The sequence below is a fragment of the Artemia franciscana genome, chromosome 9 (genome assembly GCF_032884065.1).
Source record: "Artemia franciscana chromosome 9, ASM3288406v1, whole genome shotgun sequence".
Classification (NCBI taxonomy): domain Eukaryota; kingdom Metazoa; phylum Arthropoda; class Branchiopoda; order Anostraca; family Artemiidae; genus Artemia; species Artemia franciscana.
In genome coordinates this window covers 10,224,269-10,249,022 of record NC_088871.1, presented here as the reverse complement: position 1 = coordinate 10,249,022, position 24,754 = coordinate 10,224,269, and the positions used below count along the sequence as shown (strand labels likewise).

Below are 24,754 nucleotides of genomic sequence, written 5' to 3'. Positions count from 1 at the left end.
GTCTCATTTAAATTCTCTTGTGATTACCTCATGTTTCTTTCTTGGCTAGAATAAAAAATCTCAAATTCAATAACTATAATTTGTTTTGAAACAAGTAAAAAAAAAAATATGAATTTTCCTTCTTAGTTTTATGCAAATTTGATTTTTTGCAGTATTCTTTTTTTTGGAGATCGTTCTAATTAAAGTCTATTTTTTATTACTAGGACTCAGGACTAGTACTATAAGGACCTAGGACTATGAAATCTGGCTATAAAATACCAAGTATAGAGTTCATTTCTATGAGCGCCGATTGGTAAGGGGAAGAGTCAGCTATAGTTGATTCAGGCCATGTTCATTGGTAGTAAAAGGTACGACATGGATGGCAAACAGGATAAAAGTATTCAAGTGAGGATTGAACATAGAGCAATAAGTCAGAGCCACCCCCTCCCTCCCGCTCTCTCTGGGGCCAGACGGGATGAGAAGAGACTATAAGAAAAGATCTAAAAGACTTTATGGGAAGGTGTAAAGAGTGAAACTTGGATAGTTTCGGGTAGAAGAGGAGCCTGTGCAGCTATGAGGGCCTCGGGTGGCTTGGTGCTGAGTTGGGTTGTTAGCAGTAATAGTACTAGTATACTTCAATTTGCAGTAGGTTACAAGCTTGGTCCAACAGTGCTATATTTATATGATCTGTGGATATGATGTTTTGAAGGCTAGAAGGGCTTCTGTTGTATTGTTTTCTTTTATTATGTTTCATAAAGAATTAAATTGATTACTTCCATCCAGGGTCAGTACCACTGTTTTCAAAGATGAGGCATTTTGTTAACTATAAGGCAGAATATGGTCCTATATTTATCCCGATTATGGGCACAGTGACTAAAATATGATTTTCTTTTCAAATTTGAAAGAACCTTAGCTTCAATGTTAAATATTTCAAGGGCTTGAGCTTATTAGTTTGGTTGAATGCTATGGATTTTATATCCAGTTATGTTTCTGTTAATGTGTTCATTTATTCGTTTAGTTATTATGGCACTTGGTATTTACCAAGTGACGTTTGGCGATCGCAAATTCTGTCGGTCTGTCTGTCTGTCCCGGTTTTATTACTTTAGGCACTTCCAGGTAAGCTAGGACGGTGAAATTTGGCAGGCTTATCAGGAAATAGACCAGATTAAATTAAAAATTGTCGTTTCCCCGATTCGACCATCTGGGGGGAGTGTGGAGACGGTTAAATCGAAAAAATTAGAAAAAATGAGGTATTTTTAACTTACGAACGGGTGATCGGATCTTAGTGAAATTTGATGTTTGGAAGGGTGTCTTGTCTCAGAGCTCTTATTTTAAATTCGGATTTATTGACTTTGGGGGGAGTTGAGGGGGGTGAACCTAAAATCTTGGAAAACACTTAGAGTGGAGGGATCGGGATGAAACTTGGTTGGAAAAATAAGCACAAGTTCTAGATATGTGATTGACATAACCGGAACGGATCCGCTCTCTTTGGTGGAGTTGGGGGGGGAAGCTTAATTCTGAAAAATTAGAAAAAATTAGTTATTTTTAACTTACGAAGGAGTGATTAGATATTAATGAAATTTAATGTTTCGAAGGATATCGTGTCTCAGAGCTCTTATTTGAAATCTCGACTGGATCTGGCGACATTGGGGGAAGTTGGGGGGAGAACCTAAAATCTTGGAAAATGCTTAGAGTGGTTGGATCGGGATGAAACTTGGTGGGAAAAATAATCACAAGTCCTAGATATGTGATTGACATAACCCCGGAACGGATCCGCTCTCTTTGGGGGAGTTGGGGTTAGGATTAATTCTGAAAAATTAGAAAAAATGAGCCATTTTTAACTTACGAAGGAGTAACCGGATCCTAATGAATTTTCATATCTAAAAGGAACTCATGTCTCAGAGCTCTTATTTTAGATCCCGACCAGATCTGTTGACATTGGGTTGAGGGGGAAACCGGAAATCTTGGAAAACGCTTATAAATGTCGTAGATATGTGATTGACATAACCGGACTGGATCCGCTCTCTTTGGAGGAGTTAGGGGTTGATAAGATCAGTAAACACACACTATGCCTAACAAAACTGTACACTGACACATGATAGCTAGCCACGGGTTCGTCCTTCCCTTAGGCTTTTCCAGGAAATTCTCTACGACCCGGTTTACCTATATGTCGGAGCAATAGCTTCACAGTGGCAGGTCTCCCATAATCCCATAATGCACTCAAAAATTTGTAATTGCATATGCGCAAAGGCGGAGTCATGAAGACAGGTGTGCGACTGATGATCTTTAGATGAAATAACTTTAATGGCAAGTAAAGGAATTTTCTCTGCTGTTTAATATTTATGCTATGATTAAAAGAAACACATTAGCTTTTGAGTTTATGTTCTTTTCTTCCGAGACCTTTGTTAATCACTTCATAGCAACCTGTCATAGAACTCAGACGAACATCTTACCGAAAACTGTCTTTTATAGAGAGTAGATGCTTTGTTTTTTAAGTACACGTTATGAAATTCACGAGAGGCATTGGAACATTTGAAAGAGTTTTCGTAAAGTTAACACTGTAAAACTCTTAAAATGACTTTAAAAATCCTGGAATACTTACTTGCGTCATTCCTAAAAGTGAGTCTATTCACTTTACCTCCCCCCCCCCTCCCAAGTGCAAATATATAGCCCGAATTATATATTTCTCATGCATTTTTCCGTTTCTTGATTTTATCGATGTCGTTTCTTTGTCGTTAAATCTATTTTAACAAAAGAGTGGCGTGTTGTAAAATGCATGGGAAATATACCATTCAGGCTATACATATATTTGCATATTAGGAGGGAGGAGGGTGTTGGTAAAGCAGATTTTTCATTTCTGAAAGACTTTGGAGGTCATTTTGGAGGACATTCACTTTACCTCCCCCCCCCTCCCAAGTGCAAATATATAGTCCGAATTATATATTTCTCATGCATTTTTCCGTTTCTTGATTTTATCGATGTCGTTTCTTTGTCTTTAAATCTATTTTAACAAAAGAGTGGCGTGTTATAAAATGCATGGGAAATATACCATTCAGGCTATACATATATTTGCATATTAGGAGGGAGGAGGGTGTTGGTAAAGCAGATTTTTCATTTCTGAGAGACTTTGGAGGTCATTTTTTTGCAGACGTCCGTTGAAAAATTGTTAAATGCTCGTTGTGGAAAAATGTTTAGTGCGTATTTTAAACGTTATTACTTGTGTGAAGTATAGTTTTTAAATTACAAATTTACCATATCTAAATGGTAATATGCAATTTTTAGACCATGCTTCTTTTTTTTTTTTTTTTTTAGGACCATGGTGGGTCTCCTTTTATTATGTGCCATCTCTGTTTGAAGACTTTCAATGTGGTTGGTGAAAAAAATGCCCACAGAATGAATTACATCTACCATATGAAGGTAAGAGCAAAACAATTGAGAATTAAACCCCGTTTAGTGGTAGCCGTAACTATTTATTGCCGAAAAAAATCACGAAAAAAACTTTGTTTCGCGCCGATTTGTAAATGTATTTTCACAACTTTAACCCTTGTGTCGTCGTTTAAGTCTCCTGGCCCTCTAAGTTTTGTGGTTCCTCACTAAACATATTGATATCAGCCTCTGGAAACTTGACTGCTATTAGCCAAAATCAGAAGGTATATATGCAGCCAAGTTTAACCTATATTCAAATTATTTAGATTCAACTTTTCTTGTTGGAAACACTTTGTTATGAAAGACAATCCAAACACATGTAGCGTGTGTATAGTAAATTGTATGCTTTATTTTAAGAATCTTTTCTAAGCTAAGACTCCGGTTTTTTCAGAATTTTTTTTTTTTAGTCACTAATATTTATTTTCCGGTTGTTCTTGTACAATATTTATATATATTTGCTAAACCATATACATACCTATAAATAAATTTGATCTTTGATGTTTGATAAGAATAATAATTAATATGATCTTTGATGTTTGATAAGAATAATAATTAATATTTCAAACACTATTTTAATTCATTCATTTTGTGTGTATGACCTATTTTTTTATTTAATTTATATTATTTAAATGATCTCAAATGTCTTTGGGTTTGACATAAATCTTATGCTAGTGCACAATGTTACTCGAAAAAAAATATATATGTATAAATAACATGAATTAAAGTATACCTACCTTTTAGAGTTTCTTTTTTTTCTGTTTCTTGGAATTGCCTTGTAATAACGGTAAGTTGTATTATATTGGCAATTATTATATTACATTGGAATTGGTTATATTACCATGCCATATCAGAATTCAATACTGGCTTTTCAGCACGATTAGATATGGCTGCTTGTTTTTGTCTATAGGCATTGTGACATGTGCTGACCCTTTTATTTCCAGGCTCCTAACGATTCTTGAATTAGCTATTTGAAGTGATTTTGCTTTTATTTAGTGATTAAGTTATCTGTTGGTAATTTAGATTTTCATAAGTTAGTATAATATTTAGTCAGCGAAGCTTTACACTATAGCTAAAAAACACGGACAAAAAAAATATCTTTTTATACTTATTTTAGAAACTAAATATTGTATAAATATCATACACTATATAACATTATGTTATGTATATGAATGTTTAATGCAAACTTTTTTACAATATTACGTAAAGTCTAATATAAATATGTATATAATATGAACAGAAAAAGAAAACAAGAAATTTCAATTTCATAGGTGAGGAAAAACTGCTGAAGTAAATAAAATGTAATCCCTGATTCAAGAAAGGGAAATGATTGATTTATTTAGAAATGGTTTTATTGAAAAGCATTTTGATATCTGTTTGATCTGCGAAATTTAAAATTTCGTCCTTAAAAAAGACTTGGTTCTAATTAAAAACTTCTTTATTTCTTGAATGAGTAGTTTATTGAAAAATTATTATTTGTACTAAGTAAGCATAATATGTAGCAAGGACTGATCTATATTGATTACTAAAGTAGGAAAACAGTATTCCTTTCTCCTTCTGTCTTTTTTTTTCTTTTTGTAATAATTATTTTTTATAGTTTATATTTTTATATTTGGTTTTATGTTGTGGGTTTGTTTCTGTATGTGTGTTGTTGCACTGGTGATTTCTATTTTATTTTTCAATATAGTTATTTACCAAAGTTGCATCTATGCTACGCTTCAGCTCAGTTTTGGCAAAAGACGGCAAATTCAATCAAGCGAAAAAAATTATAACTGACAAGAATCAGTAGCAGGAAAGTCATAGATAACAATCGGATATTAGATGAGACCAACTGCATTTCCTAATAGTCTTTCCTTAAAATATAGTAAACCTCATTCTGGCCCAGCCAAATGACTTCTGAAGTGAAAATAGTCGTTATATTGGTTATTCCGCATTTGCTGCAATGTTAAGTAGAAACAAGGCTTTTTAGAAAGTAACTTAATTCATATAAGCTTCTTATTTTCGTTCGGAACTTCCAAACTTCTTATTTGGAAGTTTCACTTCTCTGCCATCTTATTCCTCAAAAAGTGAATAGAAAAAACAGTCCCCATAGTATGCTAATTTAATTAACTGTAAGCTGAGAATTTCCCAAAAAAGAGTGTTCGGCCACTTCTAATTTGGTTCCAATTGGCCACGTCCAATTCAAAAATAAGTCCTATAATTACCCTTTTATCATCTTTTTCGTCATTTGCATCATGTATATATAGCAACAAGACACTTCACCTTATGAATAACTTTATCCTTGCAGACGTGACGCTCAATCCTTGCAGAATTTTTTCACAGAGGCTTCAATTTTTCATTTGCTTCACATTTTTGTTGACCTTTGTTGCAACCAGAATGTAAAATAAAGGATCATTTTTGTGATCATCTCATATTGGAAAAGGTTTAAAAATTAGTGCAGGAGTAAAATAGTATAAAAACAGAATGTAGAATAGTATAAAATTAGAATGAGGAGTAAAAACAAGTAAGCAAAAATTTTAAGGATTTGTATTCAAGTTATATTGAATTCAGTGAGAACCAAGTTAGTTCGATTTACTTTTAAGTGCGAGGATATATTTGTCTGTTCGTTCTTTTTAACTTTTTCGCATGTCGACCAATAGCCTGTGGTGTGCAGGTACCGATCTCCTGAATCACTGCCTTTGACCAGGATTGCAATGCGGGTTGGGGGCAAATCGTCCGATGCTTCCCGTGTTTTTCCCCAAGATTTTTTCAGGTACCCTATTAGACCTGGGTCGACTCTGGTTGAGCTTATAGAGTCGCGCAATTAGCCATCGTTTCAAACTAAAGAATCAGCGACGCCAGGACTCGAACCCCATGTTCTAAGGATTTCCAGTGCGCTAACCACTTGACTGGGAGGGCTTGGCTGTTATCTTGGGTTAATGAAGAAGCGAAAATTATGCAACCAGCCAAGAGGTTTGCACCTGGTATATTCCTCTTTATAGTTCAGTGTTTTTCAAAAATGTGAAGATTGCCTTGTAAAAACTCTAGATCCTGGACTATAATATAGTCCAGGATCCATTTAATATAGTGGTGACGAGTAATAAGAAGGGCTTAATTTTACAACAGTAAATTATTTTCTGAGGGGGGGGGGACTCGCCTACAGCTAGAACTGGAAAGATTATGCACTTACCGCAAAAGATTGTAGATGTCCAAGGACTATTAAAATTGTCTTATATTATAGGAGCACCAAAAGCCATCTGTAGCCCGAAAATATTCCTGTCAGAAATGTACGTTGGTGTTCCTCAACAATGTCAAGCTTACAGACCATCAAAAGTGGCACGAAAAGATCAAGAATCCGCTGGACGTACACACCTTTATTCCATTTACGGCCGAATACTACCCCGTTATGGATGAATTAGTAAAACTTGTTGCAAAAAAACAAAATCCCGACGGTAATTCTATTGTAGCCAAAAAATTTGGTTCTCTTTGTGTTAAGAGTAAAGATGCATCTACTTCATGCTTCGAGTGTAAACAACCGCTTTTGGACGAAGGTCATTTTAAGTAAGTCTCTCTCTCTCTCTCTCTCTCTCTCTCTCTCTCTCTCTCTCTCTCTCTCTCTCTCTCTCTCTCTCTCTCTCTCTCTCTCTCTCTCTCTCTCTCTCTCTCTCTCTCTCTCTCTCTCTCTCTCTCTCTCTATCTCCTCCTCTCACCTTTTCTCTCTCTCTTCTCTTCTCTCTCTACCTTTTTCTTTTTTCACTCTGTCTCTTCCTCCCTTCTCCTTCTCTGCATTTCTTTTTTCCCTATCTCTCTTCTCCTTCCCACTCCCTTTCTTTCTATGTCTTCCTCCTTTCCCCTTCTTTGCTTTTCTCTAATATATCTGTCTCCTTCTGTCTTTCTCTCTCTCCCTCTCCCCTTTCTCTCTCCCTCTTTCTTTCTCTTTCTCTCTCTCTAATGGATCTATACCTCCTTATCAAAATAGCACTAATTGATTTCAACCTTTCAGCTCTTACCTTTATTGTGCGCACTGCCGTTTTGCGACTTGTTGTATGTACGCCATGAACGCCCACGCAGCTTTAGCTCATGGTCCATCTGCCATTTTAAAAGAAGCTCCTGAATCAGTCTTCAAATTGAAGCAAGTTATGTATTGTGTTTGTGGTTTCCAGGCTAATAATGGAAACATTTTAGAACGACATCTCAATGATTGTGGAAAAAATAAGGTATTTTTGTTTCAAAATTCTTGGGACTGTCCGTATAGTAGGTGACAAAAAGTCTTTCCCTCTCAAGAAAACTGACAGATGGTTTCACATATTGAAATGAAGGGTGTATTTTGAAAAAAGATCTTTCTAGAATCCTTTCCTTCTGTTGTAACGTATTTTAAATATAGTAAACAACCAAGTTGTCCTATTATAAGATATAAAGTTTTTAATAGAAAAAACTAAAATGAGTCGTTTTAGAAGCCAAACCTATCAATTCCTGAAAAACCAACAACAGGAAAATAAAAAAGAAGACCTGTTTGGACTTAAACATTCGAATCATCTTGGGAGTGGGGACACAAGATTGTTTGTGTTTGCTTGTATGGATGTGAATACCTGAACGTGGGGGAGGGGGGCACATGGGTGAATACCCTCCGCCCTGCGATTAGTTTGAATGGCTTGCTCCCTGAAAAATTGGAAAATTCTAGCCTATAAAGTTTTTTTGTTTCCGCTAATTTTTATTATTTCTTTCTCTCTATCTTCTTCTCTCTTTTCCTCTCTCTCTCTCTCTCTCCCTTTCTGTCTTTCTCTCTTTCTCTCTCTTTCTCAAAGCGGCGTATTTTTGCTTTTTTGTCGCTGTGAAATCATTTTCTCACTTGTTTAGAGCCTTTTTTAATATTTCCTTTCTTTCTCTAATATCTTCTGTTCTCTCAAGTTTTTTTTCCTTTGTCTTATTCATCTTAATTTTTTTTTTTCAAATTCAATTTCATTGAATGATTAACTACTTCCACATTTGTATCATTCCACATTTCTGGAAATACTGCTTAAATTGGTTAGATTTGAAAGAAAGAAAACATGGACTCAATGTAGTGTCATAGACAAAAAGTAAAATTACATTAAATATCGCAAATATTAAACCAGACATTTTTTTTTTCCCTGGATTAATTTGCGCTTTATTGGAAACTAAATCGATTGCTTCAAATATTATCAATAGATGCTCCTGAAAGCGTTTTTTAGCTATTCATTTTCTATAATTTGATAGGAAAGGATTTAAAAAGACTAAGAAATGATGAAAATTCGTCTTGTTTTAAAATAGTAAAATTAGTAAATAGTAAAATAGTTAAAATAGTAACTGATTGTCAAAAAAATATATGCAAATTTTTTTTTTTTTTTTTTTTTTTTTTTTTTTTTTTTTTTTTTTTTTTTTTTTTTTTTTTTTTTTTTTTTTACTTTAGCAATTCACCAAAGGTAGTTTCCTTTTCAATCTCTTTTGTTAATCGTGCAGTGGAAATGATACTTTGTTTAAAATTCGTCTTGTTTTAAAATAGTAAATAGTAAAATTAGTAAAATAGTTAAAATAGTAACTGATTGTCAAAAAAATATATGCAAATTTTTTTTTTTTTTTTTTTTTTTTTTTTTTTTTTTTTTTTTTTTTTTTTTTTTTTTTACTTTAGCAATTCACCAAAGGTAGTTTCCTTTTCAATCTCTTTTGTTAATCGTGCAGTGGAAATGATACTTTGTTTAAAATGTTTCTCGCTTTAACTCAAGCACAAAGGAGACATAAACCTTTAGGGATTAAGAATGGGATAGCCAACCCGATTGTGTTTGTGATACCTCTGTTTATTTGGAGCTTGACTTTTTTTTATATCAAATTCAATTTCATTGAATGATTTGAAAATTTAGCAGGATCAAGGGTGAAAAAGTACGCACACTCTTTCATGACGTATTTCATGACGAAATATAACTAATTTTTTTTTGCTTTGTTTCAAGTGTTATACAAGCAAACAAGCTGCAGGAAAAGCGTCCCAGATGGAAAAGTCAGCAAGTTTTCCCCCCCTGGTTGACTTGGATGACGGTGGTGAAGAAAAGGATGCAGATGAGACTTGGATGAAGGCGATTATGGCATCATCTCTCCAAAAGAAAGATCAGCAACCTGTCCAACCTGCTGAAGAAACTGAAGAAAATGGAGGTAATTCGTTAGTGTATTTCTGTAAGGGCTTATTTTTTTATGTATTGTTTGCAGGGGAGTTTTTATGACTAGCTTACGCCATGCCGTTTTATTGAAAATCTGTAGTATACACTATTCAAACTTCTTGTATTGCCAAGTCTGATAATTTTCTGCTGTTCATGTATGGTCTTGTCATTAAACTATGAACTTTTCTTACAGGGAAAACAGGGTATGTACTGGGAAAACTGTCCACTTATGGTCTTCTGGTTGACTTTCGTGATGTTAGTCCATTGAACATCGTTTGTACATAATCACTCAAACCATTTGTATTGCCAACTCTGGCAATTTTTTTTTTTTTTGCTGTCCACTTATGGTCTGTTGCAGGGCCAGATTTAAAGCTTTGACGCTTCTAGGCCCAAGCGATTTTGCCACTCCGTTTTGGCGAGAATTTCGGGGAAATCCCTGAGAATTTGAAGAAGTGGGAGCACTGAACAGAACGCAACTGATGAGCCAGAAGTAATGAAAAAGAGAGAGGTGATACCGAACTGTCTGATGCCTTTCTTGGGAGACATCTTGTTTATAAGTGGCCACAGAATTTCTGTATTGTTTTTAATCGCTTTGACTAGGCAGCGCGGCGGCAGAGTGCACTAGATACTTTGACGATAAATCACATCAGTTCAATTTTGTTAAGAACAAATCACTCAGTGATAATTTATTGCGCCCCCTGGCATTGTGGACCCCTAGACCCGGGCCTAGTGGGCCTATTAGTAATTCTTGGCCTGCTTGTGCTTAAATTTTAAACTACTCCTCAGAAGGAATGTACTTAGAGAAAAGACCTTTCGGGCGTACCTTCCTAGTTTACTATGGCTTTTGTCACTTTCTTTGTAAATTCTTACGTATTCCTCGCAGTTTGCTCATTAAAAACAGATATCTTGACAAATATCGAGATTTTAATGCACTATCTTGAATTTATCCCTAAGGAATTTTGACATTGTTTTGTTAATCAACTCGCCCTGATGACTTAATCCTAGAAAAAAAAATAATCCTTACAATTTTTTTACTCTGTTTTTATTGGTTTTTTATTAGGAGTTTTTTTCCTTTTTATTGAACATATTTTTCGTGAGTAAATGTATCTCTCCTTGTTGCTAAGTATATATACTCTTCTAAAAAGAGTGTGACCAGTGGAGCCAAAAACAATTAAAATATTCAAGATGTATCGAAAAGTAATATATCATTTCCTTGTGAAGGCTTTACAACCCCTCTGCAAGCCATCAACTCATATTTAGTAATAGTGTTTCAAATGCAAGAAGAAACTTCTAGTCCCCACTGGAATTGCCACCATGAAAATTGCCACAAATAATTGAGGTATTGTCCTTATATTTGTCTAAATTACTGATGCTATATTCAGTTCTTTTGATATATTAATTGCCATCAGAGTTTCGGTAATTACTGGGCTGATTCACTCCTTACCTGCAGTTCGTTATCGCAACAGGATTTGCAACTTTAATGGTGTTTAACCCAGCTGTATAATCACTTGGTTTTGATAAAACTCAAAATTTATCATTGATAAATATTTAATGCATGAAAATATGGATGATTCTATAAATTGATCGAATTTCTAAATTGGTTACTAAATTATTTGCTGAAAAACGCTAAATGCTTCCTGCTTAATCGTCTGTTTTTGCTGCTCCAATGAATGCAGTGCAGTACGACATCTTTAGTAGCATCTAACCCAGCTATCAAGAGAGTTTTCAACAAAATCTGAAATTACTTTTTTTTTTATTGCACAAAAAAAGTAACGCTTCAATTTAAGTAAACATAATTATTTTACAGGCCAGAATATGTTGAGAATGCTGGGTCTTCAGCCTAAAGGAAAAGCAAATACAGAAAAAAAGACTGAAGAGTCTCTCGGTGAAGAAGCGGAAATAGTGGTTTTTGATTAAGATTACTTTTATATGTATCTTCATTTTTTATACTTAATTGTAGTAGTGACTTATTTTTTCTTTATTGTATTTAGCAAAGCTGGTATTTGAAGTATGTGCTAAATCACCGTTATTTGAAAAATCTTGGTCATTTAATAAAATGCTTAAAAAATGAACCAAACTGTAAAAAAATTAGTGATAATTTTATGCCAATCTTATACGAAAATGCCACCAATTGCATGTGGTATTTTAATTTAATGGCTTAGAATTCAGATTAAAATTAATAAAATTCCAAAGAATGGTTTAAAATTTGACTGGTGTTGCCAAAAATCGGCTAGTTGTATCAATGCTGCCATATTGGCTTATTTTTCGCCAAACTGGCTTTTTTGCAACTGGGTTTTTGCTTAAAATTTGGCTTATTTTATTCTAATTGGGCTTTTTGAGCATGAATTGCTTTTTTGGGAAGAAAATATTTTCTTTTACGATCCGTCGTTATGTTGAATCCAATACTTCCCATGGCATAAGACGAAGCTGCAATCTTTATGTGCAAGGAAGGCTGGAACCACTGTCACCTTACCGCCCAAATTCCAAGGTTAAAATGCTGGGTCAAGTGCGGTAGAATTTTAAATTTTTAGAGACATTTGATTTTACCTTATCGTCTCTTAGTGAGAAATTCAGTGTTAAATTAAATTGTATCGCTACGACTGAAGGTACAATGCATTAGCTAATATGACAAAGGTACATATTAGTTCCCCTGATAAAAACAACTTGTTTTGGGCTCTATATCGTTCAGTTCATGGGCTATAAAGTCTTAGATACTGTCCATCAAAAGTGAGATATAAACAGATCAATTTTTATGTTTTTGTGTCTATTGGTGGGACCTCTTCACCCTAAAGCACAGGCAGAACTAATTTGTATCTTTAAACAAATTTCTGAAAGAAATTTTTTAATAGTCTTAACTTCGAGATTCAGGAATTGGAAAGATCTAGTTTTGGTTTAGTTCTTGGTATGCTTAGGATTTGGGGTGTAGGCTGCCTCCACCTTCAACCCTGCAGCCCACCCCTGAATCGTTTCGGCTCCCCAAAAAGCTTGATTGATAGAATATAAGGGATGCATGGAATCCTGACAGTGGTGAAATTTCTAGGTTTCTAAAAGGAATTTTCACATGAAGCAATTGTTATATTCAGATTAAGGATTGAATTATGGATTTATCTTCATTGAATGAAGATACTTTATTTGAATAATAGTTCAGTAGTTTATACAGAAGTATATTTCCATACTGGGATAGTCAAGAAATGAACATGCTATTTGATTTGCCATTCATTTTTTGGTTTTACTTTGTAATAAGAAAATAGCAAAAATTCGAGCAAAAGATCATATAGACGGTTTTTTTGTCTCTCTTAGTATGAATAAGCATTGGAATGAGCCATAAAGTTTACTTTTATATATCTCTTAATTTTAATCAGCATGGAATGCTAGTTCATGCCTTTACTATTCCACTCTTCAGAGAACCAAATTGGAAAATATTTTATTCAAGCGATTCGTATTTCTCGAGATTAGTGGCTTCGAAACCATCCATGGTTGTGCATGGAGATCCAACGACGTTGCCACTAACATTCATAAAGCAAAAAGCTGCTATGAATACGGGTGAGTTTAAAATGAAAGGGATAAGGTGTACTTTTTGTTTCGATATGATGCCATTTCCGAGGAGTTCAGGGCTCTTTTTGAAATTTATTTTCGTGATCAAAAACTATTTTAAGTTGAATCTCGATAACAGTTACTATTCCTCAATCAGTTTTAGTTGAGTAACTTTTCGCATCAAGGACTTTCAAAATACATTTTTTACTCTTTGGCTATTTTGGACAAGAAAAACAATATGATAACCCAACTTTTTGACCTTATAAAATTGACCGGATTCTCAATATAGTGTAAGTAAAAACTTAATATTTCTTCAGGAAGAATCAGATTTTTAAGAATATAGAAATAATTGAGCGAGACATGCTCAAATTTTTTCATTTCTGACAGATTTTTCTTCGCCCTTTAATGATCTCCTTTCTACATTGAGCGAAAATTCTATGAATCAGAACCTAGCATAAGAGTGAGTCTTTACCTCCTGGATATTCTGGAAAAATCCAGCAGGCGGAGGTTCTCTATAGTAGTAAGTGTCTATAATATCCACCAGAATTGTCACGAAAGTCCAGATTCCCAGATTGTCCATTAGCAATGAAATTGCTGAAAGAGCTTTTTCTGTGATGAACTGTGTCAAGTCAAAGCTTCGGAATATAATGCTTTTATCAGAACTAAATAAAATTAAGACCTTTCGATTATGGATCTCAGTCAGTGGCCAACTCTGTTTGTCATTCAAACCATAGACCAAAATAATTTCGTTTAACACTAACTTATTCAAAATGGAATTGAAGACGCTTCTGACAATGGATGATATGATGCTAGACGCAAACCTTTGACGATAAACCTCTGACGTCACGTGCCTCTCATGAAACGCTTGGATTAGTAATCGTACTTGTCAGAAAAGTAATCGAACGCATGGTAAAAGGTGATAGATTCCGAATGCTTCTCTTTCTTCCGAACTTCATAAAGTTGCCAATAGTGCACAGCTGCCAAACACTATACTTCTGTCAGCTACAGAATGCGTTAGCTCAGCCGTTTTTCGTATGTTTCCAGATATAGTCTATGCAAAAGAGGGCAATATCAAACAATCAAGAGGCTGTATTGGTAATGGCTGGATTTTAATCCTTAAGATGCTGGGAGTCGGTAATTTGAGCATTGCACTTTCCACAGTTTCTGTCTACCTTGAGAATTTTCAAGGCAGTAATTACTTGGGCTATCGGCGGTCTTGCTGCTAAAAAACTGAACGTTTGCTGAGAAAATCTTTGCCAAAATAAGAAATATCAAGTTTTCTACTTCTGCGTGCAGCGTTGCCATAAAATGCCACCGAAAACCACAGAGAAAAGCGCTATAAAACGGTCAATAACCTCAACGCCCGAAAAAGGCTCTGATAAGTTGCAGTGGAAGAGTGTGCTTTGGATGAAAGTTCAAATGCCGCACTATGTGACGAATGTAATTTCTGACTTTGTGCTGGGTGCCTCTCGATGTCTGATACAGAGCACGACATATTTAACAAAATGAACCAAAGACTTGGAAGCGCTTGGGTCTGACGCTTTTGCAAAACCGGCTGTAGCAAACAAACCGTCTAAGACATTGTAAAAACCGCATTACAAGAGCACAGGAATGAAATGCGGGCATGTTTGACTCATTCAGGCAGGATATGAGTGCGTCTCTGGACTCTGTCAAAGCAATCAGCGATCTTGAAGAGAATATACAAACAAAAGTTTCTGCGTCGGAAGTCAAGGACACTATAACTGTGTTGTTGCCGATAAACTAGAAGGTGACGTTCGAAAAATAGTCAGGCAAGAACAAGGTCGGTTTAACAGACGTTGGAACCTCATTGGTTATGGTGTACCATTTCAGGCAGACTATGCCAAATTTATGCATGAGTTCATGAAAAGTGAGTTCAAAACAGATGTGTGTGTCATTTCAAATATTCGGTGCCTGTCAGGAGGGCAAAACCATAGTGCACCAGGATCATTATCCGCCGCGAGGCCTGATCCCATCTCTCCATCAATTCGGGTAAACAAAGAGCAGAAATCTTGGAGCTTTCTTAAACAAAAAAACGCTATTGCATTTTACACAGAAACATCTCGAGAAGACCGTCAGAAAAGAAAAGAATTGGTTGAAGAGATTAAAAAAACAGTTGCTGCCGGTGAGCAAAATCTAGGAATAAGAAACGGGGCCATTGTAGCAGAAAACTGACCACCCTTGGGACCCCCAGTCCCAAGACAGATGGAGCACTAGGTATGGCGCTAAGTGATGTAAGTAGTGTAAATTGGGAGCAAGAGGTCATTTACAGTAAAACAAACTCAAGTTATACCAGCTAGGAGTCATTAGTCTCAACGGACGAAGTTTTCAGAATCGCCTGTTTGGGCGGTGAGAGTGAGCTTGACAACGCTGGCGGTGAAAGGGAAATTGGAATCAGTCGCTCTTGTACTAGCGGCAGTACTGCTAAAATAATAAACCTAAATAAATAAAAGCTCTAGAAAAGCAGGGGTGGATCCAGGGGGCCTTAGGCCCCCCAAGATTTTTCTGGCACCCTTAGTTGCATTCCATTTTTTTTTCTTGTTTAACTATTTTTTTAAGTAGACTTTTCAAGTTGATCAATTATTCATAGCTGATTTTCCCAATTAACAACAAAAAGCAAAGCTTTCCTATGACTGTAAAGAGTAAAGTTGAAACTTTAAACGAAAAAAAAATTTTTATCTTCAGCTGGTTTAGTATATATCTGCAAATTTGGCATAAAAATCTTTGATTGCTGTAATCTTTCCCTATTTTATGAACATGGAAACAAATGTTGAAGATGAATCCGTTTTCTTTGTGTTAAACGTTCGGTAACACAGGAAATTATAGCTATTTGTCTATTCACAATGACAGATGGAAAAGTAGCTTTGTAGCTAAAAGTTCAAAATGGATAGAAATAAAAAATCTGGACACGAGCATAGAATTGAAAAGAGACAAAGACTGATGACTGAATGTGCAAGAAGATCGAAGGATATTTCCGGATATTTTGGTAAAATATCCAAAAATACCTGGAAATCAAAAGGTAAGTTTTGACTAATAACAAATGCCCTCCACCCTCGAAAAATTCGTAATTTTAGTTTTGTGACTAATTAAATAGCGAATGGCCCAATAGGGCTTTTGTGTGAATAAATGTATCTATCTATTCATTTTAACTGTATAGCTAATTTGGTTGAAATTAGATGAATGAAAGAGTTACAAGCAATTTAGGCCAGGAACAGATCCATGGGGTTGAAGGGGCGACCCTCCCGCCAAGACACTTCTGGCACCTTTATTCCGTTCATTTTTTTTTATCTTTTTCAAAATAAACTTGTCAATTTGGTGCCCACCTCGAGTCACATTGGCGCTCTTGGTCCAGTGGCCCTCTTGCCCAAGATTTTCTCTTAATCTGTTAGAGATTTAGACATAGAACTGCTCGTAAGATCAGTTTACGAATCGTTTCGTCTTAAAATTATAAGACAAACCTCGTTTTCAGGAAAAATTAATGATATAATTAAACTTGCTTACTAGATCTTCATCTTTAGATTGTGTTTTCTTTTTTTTTGCACAATTTTTATTCTCTTGCTTAAGAGCCCGTCGATTTAGGGTTCGGTTTCTGGGCGTCAATGATAGGGGTATGATAAGGGAACTTACAACATTAATTCATGTTAAAGAGGATTTTTTTAACTGCCCCTGCCCACTCCCCACTCAAAAAAAATCCTTAATTTTAGTTTTGTAACTAATTAAATAGCGAATGGCCCAACAGGGCTTTCGTATGATAAATTTATCTATCCATTTATTTTAACTATATACCTAATTTGGTTGAAATTGGATGAATGATAGAGTTAAAAGTAATTTAGGCTAAGAATAGATCCGTGGGGTTGGAGGAAGCGATGCTCCCCCCAAGAAACTTTTTGCACTCTTATTCCGTTCTTTTTTTTAATCTTTTTAAAATAAATTTGTCAATTTGGTGCCAACTTCGAGTCACATTGGCGCCCTTGGTCCAGTGGCCCTCGCACCCAAGATTTTGCTCTTGATCTGTTAGAGATTCAGACGGGAAACTGCTCGCACGATCAATTTACGAATCATTTCGTCATAAAATTATAAGGTAAATCTCGTTTTCAGGAAAAATTAATCATATGATTAAACTTGGTTGATAGATGTTCATCTTCAGATTGTGTTTTCTTTTTTCTTTTTTTGGCAGATGTTTTTTATTCTCTTTCATAAGAGCCCATCGATTTAGGGTACAGGTTCTGGGTGTCAATGATGGGGGTATGATAAGGCAACTTACAACATTGATTTTTGTTGAGAAGTAACTTTTTGAACTCCCGCTGCCCCATCCCCACTAAAAAAAATCATTAATTTCAGTTTTGTGACTAATTAGATAGCGAATGGCCCTATAGTTAAAAGCAATTTAGGCCGGGAACAGATCCACGGGGTCGGAGGAAGCCAGATTGATAAGGTCGACCTAGGCTAAGGTCGTTCAAAAGTATCAAATATCGCAAGACAACTTGGGAGACTATTATTATTATGTCTCCCTCCCTTTCGTCATTGACTACCCCAATATTACCCCCATATTTTGTTTTATTATTACCCCGAAATTATGGGGGATAAATAGATAATGACCATATAAATGTCTATCTCATCGTATATTATTTCGTCTACCATAGCTACAGTTTCTTTGATAGAAGCACCATCTGCAAAACAGAAGTGATCGCCTGCTACAAAGCATGTGGAAAATTTTAGGTCTGTGAAACACCCAAATTTCCCGGTTGTGAACACTTTTGGTTAACCGATACTACATCCTCTATTTGTAGAAGTTTTGGTGCAATTGTTTCATAGATTCGAAAAGTGGTGATCATAGAAGAACAAAACACAAAAAAGGAGGTTTCAACCACTTGCCTTCCCTGATATTCCATTAGAAACAGATAGCTTTCAAAAAATTTTCCATACTTTAAAAAATCCAGAGAACCAAACTAAACCAAATTCACGTCCGAAAAAATTTGAGAACTTCTCTGATACTTATGACAGTTTAAGGGACGCTTAAAATTTAGTCTAGCTGCTACCGTGTTACTCATAAAAATTAAAAGTAGGGTGTTCCCAGATGGGAACATTGGATGCTAATGGGTTAAGTTAGAAATTACTAGAGTACATATTTAAACAGCATTTTGACCGCCTTTCGGCAAAACACCCTAAATTGAGATAAGGCAGAACATCCAAGACCATCCATCTCTGAAGTGAGCAATATCATCACAAGAAAACGCTGTATCTCTACTTGGGTGTATTTTTGAGAATATTTTTCTTATTTTTCATCGCTTAACGGAGAATTTTGCAAAGACAAAAAAATGACCTAGCTGGTTCTAACGAGAGGAATGCTCAGAATTGATCATTTAGGACTTTATTGAGCACTGGAGGTCAATATACCGATCAGACAGAATTAATGAAATGGTGGGCAAAAAATCGGTCGGCTCGTCTTAAAACAACCGAAGGACTACCCAAATCTGACTGGGAAAATGGTGCAATTACAAGCATGCCAAGTCACATTATCATATGAATTACGAGTGTAAAGCTGCAGCACTTTTAGCTTCGTCGAAGCAAGACCATCAAGATATCAGGAATGCCTTACATGCCTTTGGCAGCTAGAAAATGTTTTGAAGAATGTTTGACAAGCAAAAGAATATTTGGTTTTTACTTGTGTCAAGGATTCCTTGTTTCGAGGAATCTTTAATCAGAACCAGAACCAAAACATGGAATGGGTCGTGTCCCCCAGTGTCAAAGCTGATTTTTTCTTCTAGATATACCTTAGATATACCCTATACCTTAGATAGATATACCTTAGATATATACCCTTAGATATACCCTAGATATACCTAGATATACCATTCTAGATATACCTTTCTTTTACAGTCATACGCCAGTACAATGATCATTAATTCATTTGATTTCATGTTCCGTCCATCTTGCAGCTGATAATTTAGTAGCCATTAAAAGTTTTGTTTTTAGCAGGACGAAATGACACCTGATGAAATGACATTAATGTAATATCTTGAGCTTGTACACCCCCCCCCTTCTTTAATCTTAAATGTAAACTAGAAGAAAGATTAATTTACCCATCCCTGAAAGTATTTTCTGCTCCTTGTTTGAATTGTAAACTACAAAAAACCCAGTGTATCATAAGGGTGGAGGCTTGAGAGAAAGGGGCAATAGCCCTTACTCGCCCTTAATAGCCTTGCATTGTATGATTTGTAACCTCAAAATTTAATGTCACATTCCTTTAAATTTCCTTAAAAAATACATAGAGTTAGAAAATACAGAGAAATTTTAAAAGAAAATAAATTCCAATGAGATGCTGGAGTTAGATTAGTAGTAGCAGGGGCACCAACGTGAAGGTTCTCCAATGCCACACTTACACTCCTAACAATAAAACCAACTCCCAACACCTGGCTATTTTTTCTATGATAATATGAAGATATGTGATAGTCCAAGATAGTTATTTCGAAAAATTGTTTGTCCTTGGTAATTGGATGGGTGAATAAGGCTTCGTCCAAGTGCTCTTAATTACTAGAGTAAGAGAACAATCTTTTTTTTTTTTTTAGTAGTAGTGGTAGTAGTAGTAGTAGAGTGGAAAATACTTTAGGAATGAGTATGCATATATACATTCATCAATTATAAATTTTTTCCTTTTTGTGTGTGTGTGTGTGTGGGTTTGTATTTGTGCGTGTGTTTCTGTATGCGTTCGTGTGTGTATGTGGGTGTGCTCTTTCACTGATTTTTTTTAATATATGTCACTCCTATTCTCTATATCATTCATCCCCCCTCTTCTCTCACATATACAAATCTAAGTAATAGATCTCGCTTTACTAATCTAGATCGTCCTATCTGTACTAATCTATATCATACCACTCCAGCTCTACTAATCAGTATCATACCATCCCATCTCTACTTTTCTAGATCACCTAAATCATGTTATTAATCTAAATATCACTATTAGTAGTAGTAAAATTCCTTATTTTTTTCGAGCCCGGTTCTCTTCTTAACAGATTTTTCGGTTAGTCTGTAATTTTCGTTTCTGTAGATCTGGTTCGTATCGTGGGATGAGAAGAGTTGTAGCTGGGTTATTCTCCTTTCTTTATCCAATTCAAGGTTCAAAAGATCGAACAAAATGAAAGAAAAGGCCATGCTAGACTATCAGATTCCGTCTCCGAGCTTTTCTGATGGCAAACGAATTTATTACATCTTCTGTTTTCAACAGTTCGTTCCTGTATACTTGCATAAATAACAGCGCCTCTAACCTCTCCTCTGACGTTGTGCTTCTGAGTGCAGAACACGTCATGTCGACATTGGAGAAAATTCTTTCTACCCCGTATGTTGAAACTGGAAGCGTCGCAAGGATTGTAAGCAATACAAAGATATTCGGGAAAATCTGTTCCTGACACCCGTTGAGAGCCGAAATAGCCGTCTTCGGCTTCTCGTTGCTACGTTCAACCAGTGGCTTTTCCAGATCTGGAATTCCATTTCCAAATCAGTACATGTGCCACTTAATACGTCCTTGTACTTCTTGTACCCTTCCTTCAGACCGTCCCAATTCTTGCTATGAACAATTGTTGGAATTAGCGATGAAAATTTAGCCACGTGAGCAAAATGGGTGCTGTATCTTTCCGTGAAATCAAGGAGAATGGCATCCATAGTTGGGATGGATGCCGCCATCCTGTAGTGGCCTTTTGGATCCAGATTCGGTACTCCCGTTCGGTACACAGAGTGCGAGGCTATGCGCGATTGGACGGTTTTCATGGCAACATAATTTTTTTGCCATGTTTTCGACTTCCATATAGAAAGACTGGAGCTCGGCTTCTGCACGGGCTCACATTTTCTCTAATGTTGTCTTTACGATGATTATGAGTACTAAAGCTCTCATAAGATGATTCTCCTTTTGTTGAAGTGACTCTGCCAATGTTTTCATCAAACAGTTCGTGGTAACGAACTGTAGTAAGGAGTAACCCGGCTCTCTATAGTAAACCGAAACTCTAAAAACGGATTTTTAATACCAATAGTTACATCAATTAATCGCATTGTAATGTTGATTTTTAAATATATAAGTTTCATCAAGTTTAGTCTTACTCATCAAAAGTTACGAGCCTGAAAAAATTTGTCTTATTTTAGAAAATAGGGCGAAACACGCCTTAAAAGTCATAGAATCTTAACAAAAATCATACCATCAGATTCAGCGTATCAGAGTACCCTACTGTAAAATATTCAAACTCCTATCTACAAAAAACGTGGAATTTCGTATATTTTGCCAGAAGCCAGATCACGGATGCGTGTTTATTTAAATTTTTTCCCAGGGGCGATCGTATCGACCCAGTGATCCTAAAATGTCATGAGAGGGCTCATTCTAACAGAAATTAAAAGTTCTAGTGCCCTTTTCAAGTGACTGAAAAATTGGAGGACACCTAGGCCCCATCCCACGCTTATTTTTTCCAAAGTCCCCAGATCAAAATTTTGAGGTAGCCACTTGTTCAGCATGGTCGAAAACCCAATAGCTATATCTTTGGGGATGACTTAATCCCCCACAGTCCCCAGGTCAGGGGCTGCAAGTTACAAACTTCGACCATTGTTTTATATATTGTAATGGTTATTGGGAAGTGTGAAGACGTTTTCAGGGGGACTTTTTTGCGGTTGGGGGGAGAGGGGGTTATGTGGGAGGATCTTTCCATGGAGGAATTTATCACGAGGGAAGAGAATTTCCATGATTTTCTAGCATTATTTAAACAAAAAAAAGAGAAAATAAATAAAAAACGTTTTTTCAGCCGGAAGTATGGAGCAGCACTAGAACTTAAAACGAAAAGAAATTATTACGCATATAAGGGGGTTCGTCTCCTCAATGCCTCGCTCTTTACGCTAAAGTATTTTTAGTAATTTCAACTATTTATTCTACGGCCTTTGTGATTCAGAGGTCATTCTTAAAGAATTAGGACAAAATTCAAGCTTTAGTGTAAAGAGCAAGGTATTGACAAGGGGGCGAAACCCTCATATACGTAATAAAAATATACGAATATAGAAGTTCACTCCGTAAGTTAATTCGTAAGTTAAGTATATTTATTACTAATAAAAACATTCGCAGAAAAATAAAAAGTTCTAGTTGCCTTTCTAAGTAACCAAAAACTGAAGGGCAACTGGGCCTCCTCCCCAACCCTTTTTTTATCAAAATCGTCCGATCAAAACTATGAGAAAGCCATTTAGCCAAAACAAAATAAATATGCAAAATTCGTTTTAATTATTCATGTACGTTGAGCCAAAATCAGAACATGTATTAATTCAAAAACGCTCAGAAATTAAATAAAAAAATTAGTTTCTTCAACTGAAAGCATGGAGCAACATTAAAACTTAAAAAGAACAGAGATTATTCCGCGTATAAAAGGGGCTGTCACCTCCTCGACGCCTCGCTCTTTACGCTAAAGTTTTTTATTGTTTTAAAAAGTTGAGTTGTGAGAAATAGTCAAACTTTAGCGAAAAGGGCTAGGTGTCGAGAAGGGGACAACCCCATTTCATATGCGGAATAATTTCTGTTTGTTTTATGTTTTAATGTCGCTCCTTACTTTCAGTTTAAAAAACTTATTTTTTTTATTTAATTAAAGATGAAAACGAATTCAAGCTGACCAGTCCGATCAACGTGTCTGATTTCTCAATGCAAGAACGTAGTAGATGTGCTTTTCTGCTGGCCCCTCGGTCCAGCCAGCCTTCCATATCCTCCAGACCAGAAATCATAGACGACAATGAATCCCAGAACCGACTAATTGCCTCATGCCGCTCTAAAAAACTTGTGGTACAAAGACCAATCAGGGTCTCAGCTCTACAGTTGTCAGACATTAGATGTTTCTTCGCACGGAGCATAAATGGGAGACTGTAACAACGGCCATCAAAGGGGTAAAATTAACCTGGACAATCTGTCTTGGCTTTTTTCTACAATTGGCCATGACTTCCACTTTTCCCACAACTATTCCCTTTCTTTAAAATTCAAAAATCAATTATAAAACGCTCAAACTTTTAAATTCAAAAATTAATTATATAATTAGTTTTTCATGAATACTAGGTTTGTCTTGTAATTTTATGACAAAATGATTCGTAAACTGATCGTGCGGGCAGTTTCATGTCTAAATCTCTAACAGATTAAGATAAAAAGCTTGGGCGCGGAGGCCACTGGACCAAGGGTGCCAATGTGGCTCAAGGTGGGCACCGAATTGGCAAGTTTATTTTCTAAAAAAGATTAAAAAACAGAAAAAGGAACTTAATAAGGGTGCCAGAAATATCTTGGGGGAAGGGTCATCCCCTCCGACCCCATGGATCTGTTCCCGGCCTAAATCGCTTTTAACTAGTGGGCCATTTGCTATCTAATTAGTCACAAAACTGAAATTAATTATTTTTTTAGTGGGGATGGGGCAGCGTGAGTTCAAAAAAGTTACTTCTCAACAAAAATCAGTATTGTGAGTTGCCTTATCATACCCCCATCATTGACACCCAGAACCTGTACCCTAAATCGATGGGCTCTTATAAAAGAGAATAAAAAACATCTGCCAAAAAAAGAAAAAAGAAAACACAATCTGAAGATGAATATCTATCAACCAAGTTTAATTATATGATTAATTTTTCCTGAAAACGAGATTTATCTTATAATTTTATGACGAAATGATTCGTAAACTGATCGTGCGAGCAGTTTCCTGTCTGAATCTCTAACAGATCAAGAGCAAAATTTGGGTGCGAGGGCCACTGGACCAAGGGCGCCAATGTGACTCGAAGTTGGCACCAAATTGACAAATTTATTTTAAAAAGATTAAAAAAAAGAAAAAAGAACGGAATAAGAGTGCCAGAAGTTTCTTGGGGGGAGCATCGCCTCCTCCAACCCCACGGATCTATTCTTAGCCTAAATTACTTTTAACTCTTTCATTCATCCAATTTGAACCAAATTAGGTATATAGTTAAAATAAATGGATAGATAAATTTATCATGCGAAGGACCTTTTGGGCCATTCGCTAGTTACAAAACTAAAATTAAGGATTTTTTTGAGTGGGGAGTGGGCAGGGGCAGTTAAAAAAAAATCTCCTTAACATGAATTAATGTTGTAAGTTGCCTTATCATACCCCTATCATTGACGCCCAGAAACCACGGGCTCTTAAGGAAGAGAATAAAAAAAAATCTGCCAAAAAAGGAAAACACAATCTAAAGATGAAGATCTAGCAAGCAAGTTTAATTATATCATTAATTTTTCCTGAAAACGAGGTTTGTCTTATAATTTTAAGACGAAACGATTCGTAAACTAATCTTACGAGCAGTTCTATGTCTAAATCTCTAACAGATTAAGAGAAAATCTTGGGCAAGAGGGCCACTGGACCAAGAGCGCCAATGTTACTCGAGGTGGGCACCAAATTGACAAGTTTCTTTTGAAAAGGTTAAAAAAAAATGAACGGAATAATGGTGCCAAAAGTGTCTTGGCGGGAGGGTCGCCCCATCCAACCCCATGGACCTGTTCCTGGCCTAAATTGCTTTTAACTCTTTCATTCATCTAATTTCAACCAAATTAGCTATATAGTTAAAATGAATAGATAGATACATTTATTCACACAAAAGTCCTATTGGGCAATTCGCTATTTAATTAGTCACAAAACTAAAATTACGAATTTTCCGAG

At 35.8% G+C, this 24,754-nt stretch overlaps 1 protein-coding gene and 1 long non-coding RNA gene across 3 annotated transcripts in view; one reads left to right on the top strand and one right to left on the bottom strand.

Annotated features, from left to right (window-relative positions):
- The window catches only part of LOC136030981 (uncharacterized), a 92,329-nt gene extending 80,704 nt beyond the window's left edge, over positions 1-11,625 (top strand). For both annotated transcript variants that reach the window (XM_065710136.1, XM_065710135.1), the window contains exons 15-19: positions 3,292-3,396; positions 6,623-6,942; positions 7,385-7,598; positions 9,345-9,543; positions 11,356-11,625. In XM_065710136.1, the coding sequence (XP_065566208.1) occupies positions 3,292-3,396; positions 6,623-6,942; positions 7,385-7,598; positions 9,345-9,543; positions 11,356-11,465 (948 nt within the window). In that variant the 3' untranslated portion in view covers positions 11,466-11,625. The remainder of the gene's footprint in view (positions 1-3,291; positions 3,397-6,622; positions 6,943-7,384; positions 7,599-9,344; positions 9,544-11,355) is intronic.
- LOC136030984 (uncharacterized) overlaps positions 1-24,754 on the bottom strand; it is a 154,752-nt gene that overhangs the window by 66,277 nt on the left and 63,721 nt on the right. The window lies entirely within an intron of this gene.